Consider the following 21,558-nt stretch of genomic DNA (forward strand, 5'->3'; position numbering starts at 1 on the left):
ACGTTGGAAACACGAATTATTTGTCAATTCAAATCAACATTGATGTTGTGATCTTACCGAGAAAGGATGGGCTTCTAATATCCAATTTAACCCTTTCGGGCCCAAGTGGTTAAATTTTAAAATAATTTCTTGTTTTATGATATTTTATAGATGATTTGGGTTTGGTTAGGGTATCCACAAAATTATTTTTAAGTTTTACAAATTTTGCTGAAGCGGGTGGGGGTGTCCCGACGGGCGGCAAAGGGGTAAATTATTTTCAATACAAAAAAAAGACAAAAAAGTTTAAATTATTCTTGAAATCCGTGCTTTCATCATAACTTTAATCCACAACACTAAACAGACAATTCAAACAAAGAAACCTATATTTTCTCAACAATTTGAAAAAAATAATCCATAGGTAAATTCATCCAACTAAAGGTGTAAACAATTTTAACTTGAATTTAAAATGTATAGTTTATTTCCAACCGCACCATGTAAATCTAGAAAATAATATCTTGATTTATTAGAGCATAAGAATGCATTACATGTAACGCATTTACTCTGAGGGCGAGATTTGATGTTTTTCTTAGAACAAACCTCACATCGACCACGATTTTCTGAAAACATATATCATTTCACAGACCAGTTGTAATTTAAAATCTTTTTGTCATGTTGTAAAAGGATAAATTCAGACATATTAATCAATTCGCAATGGAAAAGTCACAGAAATGATGTAAAAAGTAATGTACGACGTCACTGTGACGTCAGAATACAAAATGGCGGAACTGTGACGTCACTGTGATGTCAAAATTCAAAATGGCGAAGACGTGTTGTGAATAAAGCAACAACAGCAAGCACATAGACAAGAGGAACATTCTGGACACCATAAAATATTCATTCGGATCATCATCAATAAAATCATCAAAATATTCTTCAGTTCTGATTTGTTCTAACCCGTACCAAATTCATCTTCTAAATCAATGCTGATTTGTTCGCTATTCAGACAACCCTCTCCGTGGCATCGTCCACATGCTTCAACGGATTTCAAACCATTCTGTGTACAAGAACATGACGAGCATTGGTTTTTCAACGATTTACATTTACACCGGATGAAATTCAGAACGTTGTCTGGTGCTGATGGAAGAACAGTCGCGATGGGAACGTGTCTATTCTCTATCACTTGCCAACCCCAATTCACAGGATCGACGCCATCGTCTAGTTCATCCCAAATTCTAACCTGAACATGAACGCGGTGAGCATGCTGCTCGGCCGCGGCAGCTGTTGGAGTAAGTCTATTGATTTGAATGGAATTTTTTTCAGCGATCATAGCTTTGTACCTTAGGTACCGGACTTTAGTCAGAGGTATCTCATTTTTGTTACCATACATTAGACAGAATAACCTTTCTCCAGCTGCAGGTACTTCAGACTGGGAACCTCCAGGTGAAGCTATTGTCTTGCTAGCTTCCCGAAAGATGTCACTGTTCGTATGCTTAAGAAGTCCCAATTTACCGAATCTGAAACAACCAGAAGTGGTATCACACCCAGACCAGGCGCGAATGAACAATAAATTGTCTAATACAGTTTTATCCATTGCGCTGCAGACTGATTTTATGTCATAGTGGTTGCGCTTTTTGTCCAAGTGGCGAAGATGAATTGTCGCTTGATAACGGTGAGAGTATCCTCATTGAAACGTTGCAGTTAATAAACCTAGTGAATGTTATCCATAAAGTTGTCATTTTATTATATATCCCGTTCACTAAATGCCCTTCAAAGATACTAAATGTAAATGGTTGAAAAACCAATGCTCGTCATGTTCTTGTACACAGAATGGTTTGAAATGCGTTGAAGCGTGTGGAGGATGCCACGGGGAGGGTTGTCTGAATAGCGAACAAATCAGCATTGATTTAGATGATGAATTTGGTACGGGGTATAGTGGACGGTTAAGGAAGAATTTTTGGTAGAATCGTGCATTTTGGGTTAAAAGCATGAAACTTGGCACATAGATGGCATCAACCCTACTGATTATTTTGGGATGTGGATCCACCTCAGCAGCTCCCCCTGGTGGTCGTTACGGCCATCTTTTTTACAAAATGTCCGCCTATTCATTGATATACATATAACAAGCGGTGTCACAATAAGACATTTTTTTACAAATCATTTCAGGCCAGCAATTTCCAGATGCAAAATTGCTAGCTGAACACGATTTTTGAAAAAATATTTATCTATGACGTCATTTTCGTTTGGGGTTTGCCTGATTTCAAAAATGGCCGCCAAAATTTGAAGAAAAATGAATTTGCAGATAGGATGGGTGATTATCACGCAATGTATGCCTTGTAATATATCAAATATAAGTTTTTTGCTGTAATTGAACTGAAAAATAATCCCTAAAACTAGTTTCCCCAAATCTAATATGGCGGAAATTCAAAATGGCGGCCAAAATATACCCAAAATGGCGGATTGATCAGATTAAAGTCATTTCACTGTTTGATTTGGTTTGTAATATATAATTCAAAGGGTTTACATAGTCACTGAACTTAAAATTAATCTAAATAAAAAAATAGTTCCAAAATCCATGATGGCGGAAATTCAAAATGGCAACCAACATTTATCTAAAATGGCCGATTTGTCAGATAAAAGTCGTTTCACTCTTTGATATGGTTTGTAATATGTAATATAAAGAGTTTTCAAAGTCATTAAAATTAAAATCAATCTAAAAAAAAAGTTTCCAAAATCTAAGATGGCGTAAATTCCAAATGGCGGCCAGAATTTTCCAATAATGATCAAATTTTAGGATAACCGTCAATTTTCTGTTTGATATGGCTTGTAATATGTCCTCTATTAAGTTTTCAGAGTCACTGAATTCGATAATTGTAGATGATTGTTTCAGAAAAAAGAGACAATCATCAATCTTTCTATTGGATTGGTTTATAATAGCAAAGTCTAATAGTTTTTTGAGGGCAACTGAAATTGACCGGACTCAGGAATCTACCTGTCAGTCAATTAACCATGTGCAGAATTTACCAGTCAGCTAATTAGAATTTCAAAGAATTTAACCTTAAGACACAATAAATGTAGGTTAATTGTTTTATGCATTAAAACATATTATGCTAATGATAATGTTAAGAATTGACACATTCTTTGGAGAAAATATCTGGTTATTCCGACCCTCCACCTCCCACCCCATAACAATACAACGGGGCCAACTGAGGCATTTTTAATTTCATCTCCTTTGTCTTTGCACCATTTTACCAGGGTGAGAATCATTCATGGTATATGCAGTTATTAAGAATTTAAGTTCCCTTATTCATTCAGAAAATGTGATCCGTTTTTTGCATCGGAAGACTTTGTGTCCAGTAATTTTTGTGGTAGATTCTAGATGTGGTATCCACAGGTAATTTTCTTCAGTGACGTATTTCACAACAAGTTCTACATGTAAGAACAACACATTAGAAAAGAGGAAATCGTGGGGGATGACTTTTGGGATACCTATACTAGTCGTAAATGCATCTCAAATTATTTTCGTGACGATTATTTTTAAACTTACAACTTGGTGTGCAATACATTAGAGACGAAAATGATCTGTGGATAGTGGGTACCATATTTAGACTGAACGAAGAGGAGAACTTAAATTCTTTACAACTGCAAATACCATATATAAATGATTCTCACTCCGGTAAAATGGTGCAAAGACAAAGGAGATGAAATTAAAATGCCTCAGTTGGCCCCGTTGTATTGTTATGGGGTGGGGGGTGGAGGGTCGGAATAACCAGATATTTTCTCCAAAGAATGTGTCAATTCTTAACATTATCATTAGCATCATTTGTTTTAATGCATAAAACAATTAAACTACATTTATTGTGTCTTAAGGTTAAATTCTATGAAATTCTAATTAGCTGACTGGTTAGTTCTGCACATGGTTAATTGACTGATGGGTAGATTCCTGAGTCCAGTCAATTTCAGTTGCCCTCGAAAAACTATTACACTTTGCTATTATAAACCAATCCAATAGAAAGATTGATGATTGCCCCTTTTTTTCTGAAACAATCATCTACAATTATCAAATTCACGGACTCTGAAAACTTAATAGAGGACATATTACAAGGTATATCAAACAGAAAATTCACGATTATCCTTAAAATTTGATCATTATTGGAAAATTCTGGCCACCATTTTGAATTTCCGCCATCTTAGATTTTGGAAACTCTTTTTTATTTTAGTTTGATTTTAAGTTCAATGACTTTGAAAACTCTTTATATTACATATTACAAACTATATCAAAGAGTGAAATGCCTTTATCTGACAAATCGGCCATTTTTAGATAAATGTTGGTTGCCATTTTGAATTTCCGCCATCTTGGATTTTGAAAACTATTTTTTTATTTAGATTAAATTTAAGTTCAGTGACAATGTAAACCATTTAAATTATATATTACAAACCAAATCAAACAGTGAAATGACTTTAATCTGATCAATCCGCCATTTTGGGTATATTTTGGCCGCCATTTTGAATTTCCGCCATCTTGGATTTGGGGAAACTAGTTTTAGAGATTATTTTTCAGTTCAATTACAACAAAAACCTTTTATTTGATATATTACAAGGCATACATTGCGTGATAATCACCCATCCTATCTGCAAATTCATTTTTCTTCAAATTTTGGCGGCCATTTTTGAAATCAGGCAAACCCCAAACGAAAATGACGTCATAGATAAATCTTTTTTCAAAAACTGTGTTCAGCTAGCAATTTTGCATCTGGAAATTGCTGGTCTGAAATGATTTGTAAAAAAATGTCTTATTGTGACACCCCTTGTTATATGTATATCAATGAATAGGCGGCCATTTTGGAAAAGATGGCCGTAACGACCACCAGGGGGAGCTTCTGAGGTGGATCCACATCCCAAAATAATCAGTAGGGTTGATGCCATCTATGTGCCAAGTTTCATGCTTTTAACCCAAAGTGCACGATTTTTTGCTTAACCGCCCCACTAGTAGAACAAATCAGAACTGAAGAATATTTTGATGATTTTATTGATGATGATCCGAATGAATATTTTATGGTGTCCAGAATGTTCCTCTTGTCTATTTGCTTGCTGTTGTTGCTTTATTCACAACACGTCTCCACCATTTTGAATTTTTACATCACAGTGACGTCATAGTTCCGTCATTTTGTATTCTGACGTCACGGTGACGTCGTACGTTACTTTTCACATCATTTCTGGAATCCTTGGTATCACTTTCCTACATGTTGATAATACATTTTTAGGCTGTAAAATTGATATTTTTGAAGTTATAAATGGTTTTCAGTTTCATTATGTTGACCCAGGGGGTCAAAATTTCAAAATGCTGTAAAAAATTTCGGGAAAAGTTTTCTGGAACACTAGGGACATAGTTGTTTCAGAAAATGAAGAAATCATTTGGGTAGGAATTTCTTCCCACAAATTTTCTACCTCGACCAGACTATTAGAACTTTCTCTGTGTCTTCAAACATGCACAAAGATTTTCTTAGAAAAAGATCACCGTGATTTTGTGTTTGACATTGAAATGTCACTCTATTTTTTGCACCAAGACAGCACTACTTTAACTCCACCTTAGACCTACCCAAAACTGACTTATAATGAAATACTGGCCATAATACACATATGCATTGCAACATTGTATTCACTATATGATGGGACATAAGAATCCCGTCGGGCCTGAAAGACCCCAAAAAACAAACTATTTTACCACTTGTACACGAAACGTGTACTATAATGCGTTGCAGTGCCATTTGTAACAAGGGACTCGAAGAACTAAGCTAGACATATTCCACAAGTCATGTCAAACGGCGACGCCATCTTCTTATCTGGAGAGCAAACGCAATAACTACTATTGGTGTAGACTGGAATAACCAGACGCTAGAGATTGCCATTCGCTTAAGACTTCCGGCGTATTTCGCCGAACATAACTGATTTGAAATTAGAGTAAAAACGGAAATGATTGAATGTAAATCGGGTTATATACATTCATATTACATTATTATATGCGTTATATGTTTCAATTTCTAGGTCCCAAATATTAGCGATTTAGCTCCTTTAATTATATAATATTTTGTTTGAAATGCAAAATTATCAAATAAATGCTGCTTACCGAATGTTATGATCTATATTTATCCACGTTCTTTATTAAAATTAATTTTCTAATGAATAACAAAATCAGAAACGAAACAAAAAACCGGGAACGATATCAATATTGTGTATCTACCATTTTCCAAAAGAAAACTACAATATATATATTCAATTGCATAAAGCAGTTGGCGCAATAAATGAATTCAGATATATTAAATGATGATTTGTGTTTATGTTTTGTAAAATATTTGTTTTGGCTTTTCGCAAGGCCTTTGATTAGGTAAAGGCCCACTAAGATGATTGTATTCCTATCGTGCAAAAACTTTTAAAAGTATATTTAGCCTAAGTTACATTGCGTGAGTTGAATGTCAGTTACATAGCCATAATCGATCTAATTATAATGATGCTTACCTTGTGTTGTCCAGTTGAATCCGCCATCTTAGATGCTTGTTATGGTTTGATTAAGAGGTCTGAATTTATTTATATCCATATGCATATTAACAATTTGCCTGGTTAATCTAGTCTATGTACTTATGTTGGTGTAAAGGTTGAATAGGTATTATAGAGAATTAAGAAATCCCCGAGATAATTTTTGCTTTGTGAAACATACTATGTATTAAAAAACAATTCCACTAAAATTTGTAAATTGAAATAATTTTGTATAAAAACCTTTCGGTCCAGGGATCAATTTAAACGCCAGATGATCGAGATCCAATATAAATCTTGCAAACAAGGAATCTCCGATTTCAAATAAGCCCCAGTGAGTCTAAATTATAACACGACCTTGGGTAAATGGCACTCTAACCATACAAAGACCGAACGGCCTCAACTATTCCTTGTGTTCACAACAAACCACAAATATGTAAACTATAACAATTCGGTTAATAAAACCACGAATGTATACACTAATTGTTTCATCATTCAATGGTATTTCCTAATAATATAAGAGATTTCTGTTTTTTGTAAAGCAAACACTTTTGATAATCTATTTTAGGATGGGGGGGGGATCACAGTCTCCAAAAGGGTACATAAATCCCCGAAATCCTATTTTTTATGACTTTGTCCCCCTAGACAATACGAACTCGCCTGACAAGGTCCATTTATTTCATTTAGTGACTAAATACAAAAACATCGCGTTATCTGAATAGGTTCTATTTATATCATACGATCATGTACTATAGTTTAAATGCTAAAATGTGATATGAGTTCTTAATATTACTTTGTCAAGATGCCATTTGATTAAAAATAAAAACTCACAAAACAGGATCAAGTTACTCATTCCGAGAAAAATCTGCAGTAATGAAACTCATCTTCACAGAATCTATGATATAAGTTATTCAAATTCCCTATCAATTGCAACGTGCTTAGTCAAAACGGATCTGCATGTTTTATGATTCCTAGCAAGGATATGGTTTTAGTTTCAATTTGGGAAGGCATTTTCAAATGTTAGTTCACAAGATGCCAGGTTACAGTTATCTATAGATAACTATTATTAACAAATAAAATGCATTTTAAAACCCCACGTGGTAAACTTTCAACAATATAACTTTATGTTAAGAAGCTTTGAGAATTAGGAAATAATCATGACATTACAAAGACATTACAGATATTATAAATTATTATAACATATTCTGACCCACATTCACAAGGAGCAGTGTAATAAATACCCCCAAACATATCTCCTAAAAAACAAAAAACAAACCAACAAACCATCCAATAAAAGAAAACACATCAAAGACAACAATTTACTTTACATGTATGTTAGCCTGTAACTTGCCGCGAAGCTGACCAGTGGGGGTGGGGGTGGGGGTTCTGTGCCAAGCTAGGTTACCTTCACATCAAAATAAATAAGTCGGAGTACAAAAGTAGGACGTTAATCCCCATTTCATTTCATTTTATGCATCATTTAATAGTCTTTTTTTCTGTTTAGTTCGTTGTAAAAATTCCCTCGCTACGAACTACGAAGGCCCATTAGTGCCAAACAAAAAAAAATATATTAATCCATTTGAACGAATTAGTATCTCGTTTGAACGAATTAGTATCTCGTTTGAACGAATTAGTATCTCGTTTGAACGAATTAGTATCTCGTTTAAACGAATTAGTATCTCGTTTGAACGAATTAATTTTCTCGTTTGAACGAGTTACTATCTCTTTTGAACGAATTAATTATCTCGTTTGAACGAATTAATTATCTCGTTTGAACGAGTTAGTATCTCGTTTGAACGAGTTAGTATCTCGTTTGAACGAATTAGTTATCTCGTTTGAACGAATTAGTATCTCGTTTGAACGAATTCATTATCTCGTTTGAACGAGTTAGTATCTCGTTTAAACGAATTAATTATCTCGTTTAAACGAATTAATTATCTCGTTTAAACAAATTAAGATTTTAATAGTACAGAAGCATGGAAGGTACATGCAGAAATTGTGTTTCAAGTAACGATAATATGATTTAATACGCGTAGATTCTTTACTATTTCTAGCGTTAGCGTCAGTAGAGGGAACTACACTTGTGAAAAGGGGAAGTAGCATAGAATACCTTGGAAAATATCCAATTTGTTTAATGTTAGCCTGGGTTAGCCACAACATTGTAGTGAAGTCATTGTATATGCTTGAACAGGCATTACGACAGGTATATGTATGATATTGTAAGGACGTGGATTTGAAATGCACCCAATTAAGAAATAAAATGGTAGATTGTGCCTTGGCTGAATTGTCACTAGCTCAGTGAACAGAACTACAGGTATACGATTGCTTGTCAGCGATGTTTACATATTAAGGATTATGTTATTGTTGCCAGATGAACTTATTTCCAGTGTTGATTGCCTTGGAAGAGGATTTGCGTGAGTTTCTAAGATAGTGAGTTGGGGGTGGGAGTGTTAAAAGAAATAACTAATTTGCGCATGCAGCATGCAAAACGAACCAAGAGTACTAGTGCCGCCAAATTTATCGCATTGCACGTCGCATCCCTCCCAATAGGGAACCGTGCGGAGAAGCGACGCTGCCGTTGGCCGAACTCCTCGATAGGACAGAGGACTTGAAGCCGAAGGTTGCAGAGGGCAACGCTGGCTTAAGCGAGGAACGGCTGTTCTGTGTAATATAATATCACTTGGAATCTAAATTTTAATATTGTATTCTGAATTCATATTTTATTTGTAACTCATTTTGGACATATTAATTGACAGATTAATTGTAAGATTTAATCTATATCAGGTGTGGGCTTTATGCCATAGTATTATGTAAGATGTAATGGGTTGTACAAACTTGTATACTCGGAGTGTCTATATGATATAAGATTTAAGTTTAACCACAGGAATCTGACCTTCTATCCGTATATATATGCATACACCATGTCGTACCAGACAATATATAATAAAAAAAACAACAGGAATGCAATGCCTGTTGAAAACTCGATCTTACCTGCTCTCGCTTCGGCTCGTTTTTTTTTTCAAAAATTTGTAATGTCAGGCAACCAAACTTCTGTCAATTCACTCAGATATGTTTTTTCTTCAATCTAGTCGTTTTGATTTGCATAAATACTCCCACAAAACGATATCATCGCCACTTGTTTCTAATATTTACATCGTTTTCGTCCATTTTCATTTTGTCACGGCCGCCATGCGCTGACGTCACACAAATAGACGCATTCGACAGACCTCGTTTTTTTGTTGCTGGGGTTGAGGGATTCTACCGATATTCGCCGAATATGTATGGACGTTTCACTGACGCATGAGACGACCCTACGTGTTAACCATTCGGCCATTTTAGTAGCTTTTCATGTAAGCAATTTTAAAATGGGAGCTAAAGAATAAAATTTGCCTAATTTTTTTAGTACCGTAGCTTTTCATGTAAGCAATTTTAAAATGGGAGCTATAGCATAAAATTTGCCTAATTTTTGTGATTTAAACAATCTTTTTTTTTTTTTTTTCAAAAATCAACTTCATAGGGCTGTGACAGGTCTTGTAATTGAAAAAAATATTTATAAATACAATATTATGTGATATCAATATAATTTTTAGTTCATCTGATTTAACATTTCGTATTTTAGAAACAATTATGGAAAAAATATATGATACCGTTCTTTAAAATTAATATTCCTGGAATTCATAACTGCTCTTCGGCATTTTGACAAGCCTAAACCTACTATTAAATTTATCATATTTTCTAAAACATCATGTGGAAAATCAGATGAATTTATTTTTTAAATTTTAATTTATGAAGCGTCAATACTCGAATATGTGCAGGATTTTTTTTTTATATAGGCCTATATATAAAGTTTTTTTTTTCTTTTAAAATGCTGTTTGGTAAATCCAACAAACTACAAATGGTTCTGTTGAGGCCCTTCAAAATTGAATGGACGATTTATTTATTATAATTATTTTGTTTTTTTCTTAAATAGTAGGCCTACTTAGCCTATACAGAATTGAAATTTTTACATTAGTTTTAATTGTTTCTAAAATACGAAATGTTAAATCAGATGAACTAAAAATTATATTGATATCACATAATATTGTATTTTTAAAGTTGATTTAAAAAAAAAACCCAAAAAAACATTGTTTAAATCACAAAAATTAGGCAAATTTTATCCTATAGCTCCCATTTTAAAATTGCTTACATGAAAAGCTACGGTACTAAAAACTAAAAAAAAATGGCAAATTTTATTCTTTAGCTCCCATTTTAAAATTGCTTACATGAAAAGCTACTAAAATGGCCGAATGGTTAACACATAATAAGGAGTAGGGTCGTCTCATGAGTCAGTGAAACGTCTATACATATTCGGCGAATATCGGTAGAATCCCTCAACCCCAGCAACAAAAAAAAAACGAGGTCTGTCGAATGCGTCTATTTGTGTGACGTCAGCGCATGGCGGCCGTGACAAAATGAAAATGGACGAAAACGATGTAAATATTGGAAACAAGTGGCGATGATATCATTTTGTGGGAGTATTTATGCAAATCAAAACGACTAGATTGAAGAAAAAACATATCTGAGTGAATTGACAGAAGTTTGGTTGCCTGACATTACGAATTGTTGGAAAAAAACGAGCCGAAGCGAGAGCAGGTAAGATCGAGTTTTCAACAGGCATTGCATTCCTGTTGTTTTTTTTATATTGTCTGGTACGACATGGTGTATGCATATATACGGATAGAAGGTCAGATTCCTGTGGTTTAACACTTATTGTCTAGAGTTAAGATGTGTGACTTTTAATAATTAGTTTTCATTGTTCTGATTACTAATGCTATTAACTATAGCGTGCCCCAGCTGACGTGACAGATATTGTTTCACATTATAAAAAGCCTAGTTTAGAATCAGGCCCCGAGTTCACAAAGCATTCTCAGACTCAAGTTGAGAATTTGCTCAATTTTCAATCACTGTTTATGAGAAATATCTTTGATGCAGAAACACAAAACTTTGCACATTGTTTCTTATTGATGTATTTGATACATTAAAACAACAAAAGTTTTATAAAGGGCTATATTTCAGTTAAAATAAGGCAAACAATTTTGAGTAAATTCTCAACTTAAGTCTGAGAATGCTTTGTGAACTCGGGGCCTGGTCTAGAGAGACCTAGAAGTCTTCCGAGATCTCGGAGAGGCTCTGCCCTCGGACCCCGGGAGAATGAGGTCTTCTGAGACTTAGTAGGAGCAGCTGTATATAGACGTTTATATCTAACCACAAATGGCGTTCATATGTAAAATTGTACATGTAAATATGTTATCCAGTATTAAAATGTATTCTATCACATCTGGTCGCCCTACGTTTGATTACCGGTGAAAGCCGACACGGAGGCCTTCCCCTCTTGGTTCACCTTGAGCCACCCTTCAACGCAATTAACACTAGGAATACATTTACTCTGGGATAACCCTTTACTACAAAGTTCATTTAATATGTAAACCCCGTTGACAAATAATCGTAGTTCTGTTCACTGAGCTAGCGAAAATTCAGTAAGGCATAATTATTTCTTAATTTGGTGCGTTTCAAATCTACGTCTTTACAATATTAAAGATACATTATGTAAGATTTAGATAACGAGTTGGTCGTTCTTGCTATAATAGTTCAAAAATAGATAATGCAAAATAAATATATTGAAATTTTCATTAAATTACTTTATTCTGAGCGACGATATCAGCTTTTGAAGGTTTGACAAGATGTGTGCACGGGATGTAACCCCACCGTACTGGTTTTTCGAGGCTTAGCCCCGCTTTATCATTTTTCAATTAAATCATTAAATGGCCGAACCGTTCTAATCTACTTGAATATGTTAATACATGCCTAATGAATAGTTTATATAACATTTAAGGCCTAAAGAAAGACCTGCAATACGCAGATTTAGCTCTTGCATAATGCCAGTTTAAGCATAAACATGCCATAAAACAATGACTTCACTACGATGTTATGGCTAATTCAGGCTAACATTAAACATATTCGGCTTTTAAAACGTGGATAACTTCCAACATATTCCATACTAATTCTCATTCTCATAAATATAGTTCCTTCTACTGACGGTAACGCTAGAAATAGTAAAGAACTTGCGTATTAAATGACATTATCTTTACTTAAAACACAATTTCTGGATGTCCCTCTCATGCTTCTGTACAATCGAAATCTTAATTCGTTCAAACAAGATGATTAATTCGATCAAACGAGGTGATTAATTCTTTCAAACGAAATAATTAATTCGTCCAAACGAGATAATTAATTCGTTCAAACGAGAAAATTAATTCGTTCAAACGAGATACTAACTCGTTTAAACGAGATAATTAATTCATTCAAACAAGATAATTTATTCGTTCAAACGAGATACCAATTCTTTCAAACGAGATACCAATTCGTTCAAACGAGATACTTACTCGTTCAAACGGATTAATATTTGTTGTTTTGTTTGGCACTAATGGGCCTTCGTACCTCACAACATCAAACTTTGGGAATTTTCATAATTTCTGACAGGATTGCACGACCTCACTAGGAGTGGAAATAGGTGGATCACTCGCAAAAGGATGCACCTCCGTTGACTAACAGCTAATATTTTTTTTCATAGTTTCGAGCATATGAATTAAACTGAAAACGTTGTTCAGTTTTCGTATCTTACAAAAACATTACCAAATAAATGTAGAAAGTATGGCAAATATTTTCATTAACAAGAGACACTTTTCATTGTCAACAAAGTATTGCCGACTTTTGCCGTGTAAATTTAGCTATATACAAAGACGCAGCCATCATAAGACACAGCCAAAAAAAATCACAAGTAAAACTTTACTGTAAATAACCATTACATAATTTAACGAAACATTCTGCTGACAGAGACCTATCTACTTGGAGAATATGTAAGAACTATACAGAAAGTCTCATGGAATGTCAAATTGAAAGTATAACACCATAATAATTTTGGGAGATGCCGTTATATATAAATGAGTAGTTTTACTAACCTTAGGCTTAACCCTTTTTAGAAGACTGAATCGGATCAAATTTACCTTTAGCCCTCTTAAAACGGTTAGGGTTAGGGTAAGTATTCCCCCAAATACTCATTATATACAGCGACTATACCCGAACCTCCCCAACCGGCCTACAATTATCTTTCACCAATAATATTCTATTGTAACTTACGCGATAAAATTTTTATATACTGACCCATCAATGTTTATATGTTGACGCACCCCCACCCCCTCCACACACACGAAACATACAAACAATTCTAACATTATCTTTAATATTTGTGACTGTTGTTTAATTGTATGTCTAGAATTTAAAACGACATTTATAATGACATAAAAACCTATATATATATTTTCTAAACGCAACAAATACAGTCATTGTATTATTTTGTGAGTAAATCTCTGAGTACCGGGGACTCTCAAAATTAAAATTGATTATATGTCACAAAACTGTCCTGATTTTATAATAATTTTAATGAAAATGACACCCCTCTTTGGTCAGGGTTTTTATATTATGTTGATTTGGTTTCAGGGATGACAATCTGTTTTCCTGTGTTCCGACACCGAAGTTCAAAAATGAAACTAGTCTTAGTAAACGAACTGATCTCGTTGTTAATTAAACCAGAAATAATGAAAAATCTGTAATGATGGAAAACATTCATTAATTAATAATGGACAATTGTTATTACCGAAAAATGAACATTTTAGTTATGATATCTTATCTTTATTATGCTGGTTGAGTGCTGGTTGAGGCAGAAAGCAGGACGTTAACCCCAATCTTCCTTTCCTTTGCCTTTGTCCAGTAAACCCCCTTTCATTTCATTTATGTTATGGAATAATGAATTTTTCAGTTATTTAGAAAATAAAGCCCCCCCCCCCCCCAAAAAAAACCCCTCCAAAAAACAAAACAAAAAAACAACAACCCAAAAAACAAACCACAACACCCCCCCCCCCCAAAAAAAAAAAACCCCAAACAAACCTCAAACAAAACCAAGTAAAAGATAAATTTGGCAATATGCATCCTAGATTAGCTATGGAGTGAAAATTCTAGCTATAAATGAGCATTTTACTTTGTCATTCCGCTTTTGTTCTAGCCAGATTCATTTAATTTAGGCAAATAATTACTGGTACTCTATAGTAAGGAAAATAAATCTCATACATATTACGTAAGATAACATGGAAAATTACACATGAAATTGAATTATCAGGCTTTGTTTAATTAACCGAAAGCCAAAAAACGACTATAATACATATAACAATGCAAGAAGGAATGATGAATGTCAAAAACAATATTGTGCTTTGGCAGTTCGTTGGGGTGTTCCCACTTACCCGGCAGACTTTGATGTCAAATTTTGCCGCTAATCCAGAGTTAATCTTAGAACAATGGTGTTATAAACTATAGTCCATATCTTTTTTAAGACTAAAACTGTATTGATTTTAACAAATTTAACTTTTATTAAATAACATTAAATAGCTTACACATATAAACATATATTGATTTTAACAAATTTAATATTTATAAAATAACATTAAATGATTTACACATATAAAAATGCATTACCATTTACACATTTAACTTTTATTAAATAGCATTATATAATTTATAAATAAATACCTTACAACATAACAATCATTTTACAGCCCCACTAAATAGGAAATATTTGTTCCATACCGATTTACACTTAAAGAGCCATTTAATAACTGTGTTTTCAAATGTTCAATTCTGGTATCAAGTTGTCGATATTTCTTAACTCGAGGCCTATTTATATTAACATAGTGAATTGAATTCATGTTTGAAATCATAACATCGGCATGAACTGTGTTCAAAATGTCATTAATTAGTTGGTTAATAAATTTTATTAAGAGGGATTTAGAGCTCATTAACGCTGAACACTAGTGAACAGTTCTTGAGTGACTACTTTTAAACAGACTATAGTCTGCCGGCTAAGTGGGAACACACCAGTTCGTTATCATTAATGAAAAAAAGAACAAAAACAACAAACAATAAAAACCAACGAAAAATATAATATTATGAAATTATGCTGTTAATTAAATTATGGAATATTTTGTTTGAAATGCAAAATTATCAAATAAATGCTGCTTACCGAATGTCATAATCTATATTTATCCACGTTCTTTATTAAAATTAATTTTCTAATGAATAACAAAATCAGAAACGAAACAAAAAAAACGCAAACGATGTCAATATTGTGTATCTACCATTTTCCAAAAGAAAACTACAATACATATTCAATTGCATAAAGCAGTTGGCGCAATTAACGAATTCAGATATATTAAATGATAATTTGTGTTTATGTTTTGTAAAAATATTTGTTTTGACTTTTAATATGATTGTTGTATTGCCATTGTGCAAAAACTTTTAAAAGTATATCTAGGTTACACTGTGTGAGTTGAGTGTCAGTTGAATGTTCAGCGCTATAGAAAACGATTATTATTATTATTATTATTATTATTATAGCAATAATCATAATCATAATGACGGAGAACAACACTGTTTCATGTTAACTGCTTCTTCTGTGAATTCGATCTTATAATGATGCTTACCTTGTGTTGTCGTCCAGTTGAGTTCGCCATCTTAGATGTTTCTTATGGTTTGATTATGAGATCTGAATTCATATATCCATATGCATGTTAACAATTTGCTTGGTTAATCTAGTCTATGTACTTGTCTGGTTAATCTTATCTATGTCGGTGTAAAGGAGAACATGTATTATAGAGAATTTTAATACGCCCACATTTTCATGAAGACGTATATTGTCGTCGCCCCTGTCCTTCCGGAGAACATGTATTATAGATAATTAATCCCCGTGATGATTTTTATACGCCCACATTTTCATATTGTCGTCGCCCCTGTCCTTCCGGACAGTTTGTTTGTGGACACTCTACAGGTCACAATTTTTATCCGATTTTGACGTAACTTGAAATATAGGTCTATTCCCCAAAGATCTCGGGTCCTTTCGATATTGGCATGTATCGGACTATAACTTCTTGAATTATAACAGCTGATTGTACAAAAAATCGCGCTTTTAGAGTGTGGTCCCTCTAGAGGTCACAATTTTTATCCGATTTAAAAAAAAACCCGTTTTAATATATCACCGATGCACAGAGGCGTAGCCGTGAAATATATATTGGGTGTGTGTGTGTGTGGGGGGGGGGGGGGTCCGCAAATGAAATTATATAAAATGTTGACAATCTGTGACGCTGGAGGCACGAAGCGCGATAGGGAGAGTGGGGGGGGGGGGGCGGCACCCCCATAATTTTTTTTTTAAAGTTTCAGTCTTCTGTAAACACTGTTTTGGCATGTTTTACGGGGTTAAACTAAAACATCACACCAATACAATGTACAATGTTTTTATGACTTTGTCCCCCTAGACAATACGAAGCTCGCCTGAAAAAGTCCATTGATTTTATTTAGTGACCAAATACAAAAACATCATGTTATTTGAATATGTTCTATTTATATCACACGATCATGTACAATAGATAGTTAAATGATAAACTGTGATATGAGTTCTTAATATTACTTTGTCGAGATACCTTTCGAATAAAAATAAAAACTCTCAAAACAGAATCAAGTTTCTCATATTCTGAGAGACATATGCTGTAATGAAATTCACAGAATCTATGATATAAATTATTCAAATTCCGAGAGGAAAAATCCAAAATAATAAGACTCACCCCCGCTTTGAATAAAGCATTATGTATATCTTTATATCCCAACAGAATGATGTGTTGTAAATTCCCTCTCAATTGCTTAGTCAAAACGGACCTGAATGGTTAATGATTCCTAGGGAATGCCGGTAATACATAGTTACATCATGTGTATTGATTTTCTCCGTAAAATCAATATTAAATTCACATGTTATAATCGTTTCCAGGGACATCTTCATTCCCCGAGAACATGGGTAGACTATATGCAACGGTGTATTTATTTTCTCCGTAAATCCTATGTAAAATGCACCTATTATAATACTCAATTCGGTTCCCATTACGTTTTCATTCCCCGAAAGTATGTGTAAACTATATATTTATGTATGCAATGGGTCAGTAAATATTTAGCGGTTGTATACATGTAAAGTTACTACTGCATAATCGTAACAATATAATTCATGAACAGGTGTTATAAACCAATGGTGTGGGGTCATCTTTGCATAAAAAGCAAAGAACAAAAAAGAAATAGACGAATCTTTTGCTGTAAGCGAGGTAAATTGAAATATTTAATGTACTGCAACGGTCTCCGTGTGTTAAAAGTGTGACCGTGAGGTCCGTCAGATATTACAAGAGTCTGGAATGGTTCTTCAAATCTTTAATACTGGAAACTTATAATAACATTTATCTACATACACTTACAGGACCGCGGATAACCGACTAGTACCTTATGCTACTAAGTCGGATAGACCTAAATGACTGACGTATCAAGTACAATCACATATTTATATGGAATTACTTCTAATTACTTGGCTAGATCAAGTGGTGACATAAATAAGCATTGATGTAATAATGTACAATATAAGAAATAAAACAATGGTAAATAAAACAATTAACAGATTAATCATACGATTGGCATGTGCACCAGGCAGGCCATATTGTCAGTTACTTTCTATCTATAACAGTTTTATAAACAATAAGGGATTATAATAAATTAACATGTCATTAAGGATTACATAACATTTCACCCTTGGCTAGTCACCTTTTAATAGAACACACACATTAATGTTTTAAAGGAATAGAATAGTTATTGTCCCGAGAGTTTAAATAAATTCAATTTGAAGGCTTTCACTTTTAAAATTAATAATGCATTATCTTAAATATTCAAGATTTAAATTATACTATAACCTGCACGTTTATAAAAGACTCTCGCTTTGTTAAATACCCCAGTTTCCATTTTGTTATCATAGTAAGGAAAACACATTTTTTTACACGGAGGACGTACTGTTTACTCTGACAACACCCGACCTCTTTCATTTGAGACCCTAACGAAACCCTTTCTTATCGCGCATATCCTTTCTGTCCTGCGTTTCAATTATTTTCTCGAAATTTTCGGATCCATCTCGCTTTTTGTTTTGCTTCCAAACACTACTATACCGTTACAGATACAAATAAATAAGGTACCTTAGAAATTTCAACATAGTATCTTGGTTTCTTCAGGCGCAGAAAAGTGGGGCGTTAAATCCCATTTCATTCATTCACGAGTTGATCAACATTGCTGAAAAGTGCAAGGAATACACTTACGTTGACCCTGCTTCCAATTCTGATTTAAAAAACAAGGAAGTATTATGCTTGCTTGCACACCACTATGGAATTGTTTTAAGAGAACGGACACTGATATGAATTACTGCTGGATGTCGTCTATATCGACGGAAGAATTATCGGCATAACACTCTATACAATTAATTTTATAAGAGCCATTCAAGTAAGGTCATATTTTATAAATATCGTACCGTCGCCTGTATGGCAGGGGCGTGCTGGCAGGGAGTTTAGGAGGACGGTGTCCTCTCAGGCCCCCATTAAACAATAAGTCCACCCGTATAAGCGGGCCCCCCTGAGAGCTCTAATTTTCACGCGGAATCCCCTCAAAAAATTGAGAGTGCGCACGCGAAAAATCATACATACACAACGATTAGTAAAATATATTATGCTGACGTGCAATTAATGTCTGTCACTTTAAGGTAAAATGGTCTTTGATACATGTATTCATGCCTCGATATGTATAAGATGCAATTTATTATTTGGATAGAAATACATTGTATTAGCATTATATTAAGCAGACCTGTCATGAGTGTCTTGTGTAGTACAGTAGTATGTCTTATAGTCAAAATAGCAGCATACAGTTGGAAAATATGATATCTAGATTTCTACCAGAAGTGCTTGCAAAACGCGTTTCCCGTTGTCAAATTTCAAAAATTTTCAAGGGGGAGGAACCCCCTAAGACTCCCCTACCAGCGGCGCGTCTTTGCGCGGGTCGCCTTCGGCGACCGACGGGCGGGCCCGTTCGGGGCCAGCACGCCCCTGCTGTATGGGAGATCCGAGTTTGATCTTTAATACCACTTCCAAGCTGATAAATGTTTGTTGTACTTTTGCCTTTCAAATGATTATGTTAACGCAAGTTATATCAAAAATAATCAGTTGTTTTGTTAGAAAGAGAGAGAGAGGGAGAGCTCATCAGTTAGAGGGATCTAGTTTTGTGCTGGGTTCGCGCACATTGGCTTTGAAACACATTTTCCATCAAAATAAAACTTTTAAACATATTCATATTTTACCCTTGACAATACTGAAATCCCCACAAAATATTCCGTACTATACGTATTTAGATTTGATTTGACCCAACATTGTATCACTTATATTATTGTAGTGGCATCATTATATAGATCTGTGGTGATTTCGCGGGATGGTTTTTATAACGATAAAAGGACCACTGCTGATAATTATAATGATATCCCCAAACAGCCATTATTCGATAATCCATCGATTGTAGATGATGACAAAACTTTATATTTTGGCGATTTTGTAGAAACAGACTCAACCAAGATTCCTAATCTATGTTATATTTTGATAGTTGGCGCTTTAACTGAATGATTAGAGGCTCCATACTAGATTGTAAATATGACAGAATTGAAAAGCAATACAATCTGATACTTTTATGTTTACCAGTGTCCTGGTGCTTTATTCACCAACACTCTTTGAGGACGCAGTCATTTCATTGGATGAGAGTTAAAGTCCTAGTTATAATTTTAGCTCTTAGACAATAGGAAAAATTAATTCTTAAAAAAATATTTGAGTGTAATACTTTGTGAATAAGATTCTTCCGTATAACAGTGATATTTTACGTTTTTGATCTCATTGATAATGAGATCTATAAGTACGTCTCCGGTCTATATGTTTTTACGAGATAAGAATTTCGATACCTCTGTCGGCGAATCTTATTGCTCAATTGTCTGGAAGTATATTTTTGCTTATAGAATTGTCCACAGCATTATTTTAACCAATGAGAAACTGTTTTAGTATTGGTAAAGTAAATAAGCCTTATAGTTGCTTGAGTTTATCCTTGATTTGATAGAGGTTAATTTCCAATCCTCAGATTTCGGACTGGGTGTTTTTCGGCAGTGGTTTTTATGTTTGGTAATTCTGTTGTGAAACTGTCAACAGCTTGTTTCGAATCTGTACTTTCTCGTTTGCCAAGTTATGTATTGTAAAACGTAGAGTTTTGTTTTTAATGATGCCACCAAGGTAGATTTATTTGTGGCTGTGAGTGTGAAAGGACATAGGATTAGCATTGCTTTTTTCTAAATAGTATTATTCACAGTTAACCGGAATAAACTCTTTAGACCTAACAAAAATAGGCTGGAATCCTATTTTACATGGCGGAGATGCCGGGTAGGCTACTATATTATGACAGTGTCAATTGATACGATGTTATTAGCCTAAATTATTTTACCATTTTCCCTAGTTATTACATGTTCATTTCCAGGAAATCAAGCGTTTATTTAGTAAATAAATAAATACATTTCCAGAAACTGTTGGAAATTAAACGTTTATTTTTTTGAATAAAATAAATATATCAACCAGTACGCAATAAATATAGCGCGCGCAATAGGCATGACGTCACAATGCATGCAACGTTATCTTTATGAAAATGTCTACAGCTTTCCTAGGATTACTATAAAGGTAAGCGTTTATTTTTTTTATATATATATAAATATTTTTACGTATTTTCCGTTAAACGCCACAGTAGTCGCTTTCGCTAAAGCAAATTATTTTTTATGTTTAACCCCCCATTCTAATAAAATATCTTGACAGATTCAGTACGGCGTTGCCATTTTGAATATTCACGAGAAAATATATATATATCTTCCTTTTACTAGCAATGAGAGCCAATGAAGAAACAAATTAAACTCTCGCCAATTAAAATTGATTTAAACAAAATATATCTTTATTTTTAAGATAAAATATGCCATCTGGGAAAATAAATCAAGCTATAATATTTAATCTAGCATAATATATCTTTAATTTTATTCTAAGATAAAAT

At 33.9% G+C, this 21,558-nt stretch overlaps 1 protein-coding gene across 1 annotated transcript in view; it reads right to left on the bottom strand.

Annotated features, from left to right (window-relative positions):
• The window catches only part of LOC126823712 (ETS-related transcription factor Elf-4), a 51,784-nt gene extending 35,623 nt beyond the window's left edge, over positions 1-16,161 (bottom strand). The window contains exon 1 of the mRNA XM_050552673.2: positions 16,077-16,161. Within this exon, the coding sequence (XP_050408630.1) occupies positions 16,077-16,106 (30 nt within the window). The 5' untranslated portion in view covers positions 16,107-16,161. The remainder of the gene's footprint in view (positions 1-16,076) is intronic.
• Between the last annotated feature and the right edge of the window lie 5,397 nt (positions 16,162-21,558).

This window comes from Patella vulgata, chromosome 6, assembly GCF_932274485.2.
Source record: "Patella vulgata chromosome 6, xgPatVulg1.2, whole genome shotgun sequence".
In the NCBI taxonomy this organism is placed as follows: Eukaryota; Metazoa; Mollusca; class Gastropoda; family Patellidae; genus Patella; species Patella vulgata.